This window comes from Apis dorsata, unplaced genomic scaffold, assembly GCF_000469605.1.
Source record: "Apis dorsata unplaced genomic scaffold, Apis dorsata 1.3 scaffold_1005, whole genome shotgun sequence".
NCBI lineage: Eukaryota > Metazoa > Arthropoda > Insecta > Hymenoptera > Apidae > Apis > Apis dorsata.
This window is the reverse complement of record NW_006264106.1, coordinates 7,279-10,737: the sequence shown is the minus strand read 5'-3', so window position 1 is coordinate 10,737 and position 3,459 is coordinate 7,279. Positions and strand designations below refer to the sequence as shown.

The following is a 3,459-nucleotide window of genomic DNA, read 5'->3' as shown; positions in this document are numbered from 1 at the left end:
TAATATATATTAATAAATAATAAATAAATATGAATATTTAATGAAATATAATAATAAACATAATAAAATATGATATAAAAAACATCATTTTGAACATCATTTTGAACAATTTTTTACTATATTGATGCATACACGATCCTATATGGACGGAATTCAATGTATAATACCAAAAATATTTTGCAAATAATTCGAAAATTAAAGCCGATCGTTAGTTATATATAAAGAAAAAAATTATTCAAAATAAAATCAATATATTCCAATATATTCTCATTAAAATTGATAAGAAGAAAATTAATCGGTAAGTTAATAAAAAATTTAAATATTTTTCTAAAAATTTATCAATACCAGGTTAAATTGGAAATTTATGAAGATAAAAGATTGACAAAATAACATAAAATAATCTAAAATAACATAAAATTATAATATATATTATATATTCATTTTGAAATCTTTTGATATTTTTAAAATCTTTCGGTACTATATATTGATAAACATGTTACATTTAAAGATATTATTAACTCATTGAATACTATTTATATATACATATGCATATATATTCGGAACAGTACGTATGACAATATACGTCATTTTTCAAAATATTCTAAAATAAATATAAAATTTTGTACATAAAAATTATAATTTATTATAATTAGAAATTTAAATTAATAATATTTCAATTGATATTTTTATTTTTAGAATTCTTTGTTTATTCTAGAATCAAACCAAATCCAAAAATGTTCCACAAATAAATTAATACTTTATATTTAATACATATTATTCAATAAATTTTAAAATCTTTTTTTTCGATTTTGTAACTTTCAATAAACGTTTCTTATAGATTGTAATATAATAAATATAAATTTTTGCAAATTGTTTTTTCTCAAGAATCTATTTTTTTAAAAAACTAATTTTAAAAAAATATTCAACTTTGGAAATATTTTGTGCTTTTACAATAATGGTTCAATTTTTTCTTGACACGAAATAATCCTAAGAACTATTCCGAATAAAAATGATATAAATAGTTATATAAACATCTAAATTTAAATTTAAATAATGATTAAAATTAAAAGAATTCTAAAAATATATATTATTTTTCAATTTATTTCAAAAATTAAAACATTAAGAAAAAATTTAATCACATGATAGAGCAGACTTTTTTTTAGAAAATCATCTAAATACAAATTCTTTTTTTTTTTTTATTTTTTTTTTTTCAATATAAAAGCAAAATAAATTAGTAAACGTATGACGACATAGTACTCAATAATTGGTCGCTTAGCTATAATTTCGATATATTGGAATCAACGTTTATAATCTGGATAAAGCGAAATTATTATGATTTAATAATGTTATAAAGAAATAAAAATTTTTGTTATTAGTAATAATAATTGCTCTAATTTTGGTCATATCTATCAAACTATTTCACTTTTATATTGAAAATAAAAATGATTTTATAATTTTTGGTATTTTTTTAACTTTATCATTATTTAAACATGACTTGATCATTATTTAAATATTTAGATATTTATAATCTAATAATTATAACTTAAGTTATAATTAATTATAACTTAATTATAATTAATTTAATTAATAACTAATTTATGTTATTTTTATTGGAAATAAGAAAGAAAAATAAATCCAGGAAAATTACATTATGTCAAGAACAACTGAATTATTACTATTATTAAAACAAAATTGAAAAATTTAATTATAACTTTTTTAAAATTGATTTTTTTCAAAAATCAATGTTGATTCTGGAAAAAAGCAAAGCTTTTTTTTATTAGATGTTAAGTTAATTGTAACTAATTAGATATTAAGTTTAACTATCTAATAATAATAATTAAATAATCAATTAAGATAAAATTTATATTAAAAAATTTTTTAAGAATTTATAAAACAAATGGAAAATAATTACATTATTTCTAAAAATTTTAGGTCCAAAATGGTGGCCAATTTTGGGCTGTGCCTTAGAATTTTCTCATTTACGCAAAAAAAATCATTATTTGTTCAAAACTTTTTCTGTTTTGAGCAAGAAATATGGACCAATAATCGGAATGAAAATTGGAATAAATCATGTTGTGGTATTAAATGAATATGAGAGCATAAAATCGATGCTCTCTAATGAAGATTGCGATGGAAGACCATTTGGTATATTATATGACAAAAGAACAGGCGGCATTAATAGAGGTAATATTTAATTTTAATTTCTAAATTTTCTTTTTAAAAAGTTTGTTTAAGAAATTAGAAATGACTAATTTTGATAAGTGTCAAAAAAATTGTCTAAATTTTTTCCACTAATTTTAATGATTTTCTAGAGGACAAGAATTTGAACAATTTTTTTCTTCTACATATAATTATTGGTTTTTGAGATATTACTTACCATTCTTATTTTTTGAGATATTTGCAAAAAAATTACTATTATATAAAATTTCGTCTGTATAATAATATGTATATAAATATATACTTATCTACTATTTCTATATATGCAGCTGGCATATATATAAAATATATAATCCAAATGAATTGATCAAAAAGCTATTTCTTCATAGATCATAGTGGACTTATAATATATAATATAGTGGACTTAAAATATCTCAATCCAAATATTTTGTAAATTCGCAAATTATAAAAATAAAACAATCTTTGAATGACTAAAATTATAATCATAGAAATTCCAAATAATATATCATTATTATATTTATTTGAGAGTTTATTATAATTTTGATCATTATAAATCAATAATTTTAATCATACAAACTAGATTGACTTAGATATAGTTTAGATAAAATATTTTAAATCCATCATAATCTATAAGGAAATATATATAACTTTCTAATTAATCAATCTGTTATACATTTTGAATGAATAATCGCTGTGGTTTATTTATAGAAGTAATAAATAAGCATTGATTGTATATTTTTGCTCACAAACTGTGTATATATATATATGTATGTATATATAGGAAATATTATGTAATATCTCAAAAACTAAAGTTGGATGGCGATTTACATACATAAGAAAAAGTTGTTCAAAATTTTATCATCTACAACATACTCAAAAATTATCAAAATCAGTGAGAAAGTCCAATTTTTAGATAATTATCCTAATTTTTTCTTGCATTGAATCATATAAATTCAATCATTCAATCATTCATTTTTTCATACGGGATTTTAAAATTCAATATTTTTTGATATAATTATTATTAGTATAATTAAAATGAAAAAGATAATGATATAAATAATAGTCATAAATCATTATCAACATTTCATCTATATATGCAGCAATGAGAAAAGATATAATTTTAAAGATATTATTTAATAGTTTAAATTTAATTATTATTTTTACTAATTTGTTATAACAAATATATATATTAATATATAATATTTATTAATAAGGAATAATAAATATTCTTATATTAAATTGATTAAAATAAAATATTTATTAAAATATTTTTTGCATGTC

The 3,459-nt window shown here is 18.0% G+C and overlaps 1 protein-coding gene across 2 annotated transcripts in view; it reads left to right on the top strand.

Moving 5' to 3' along the window:
• LOC102672041 (probable cytochrome P450 303a1) overlaps nucleotides 1–3,459 on the top strand; it is a 22,507-nt gene that overhangs the window by 12,783 nt on the left and 6,265 nt on the right. For both annotated transcript variants that reach the window (XM_031514469.1, XM_031514468.1), the window contains exon 3: nucleotides 1,933–2,184. In XM_031514469.1, coding sequence (XP_031370329.1) covers nucleotides 1,933–2,184 — 252 coding nt within the window. The remainder of the gene's footprint in view (nucleotides 1–1,932; nucleotides 2,185–3,459) is intronic.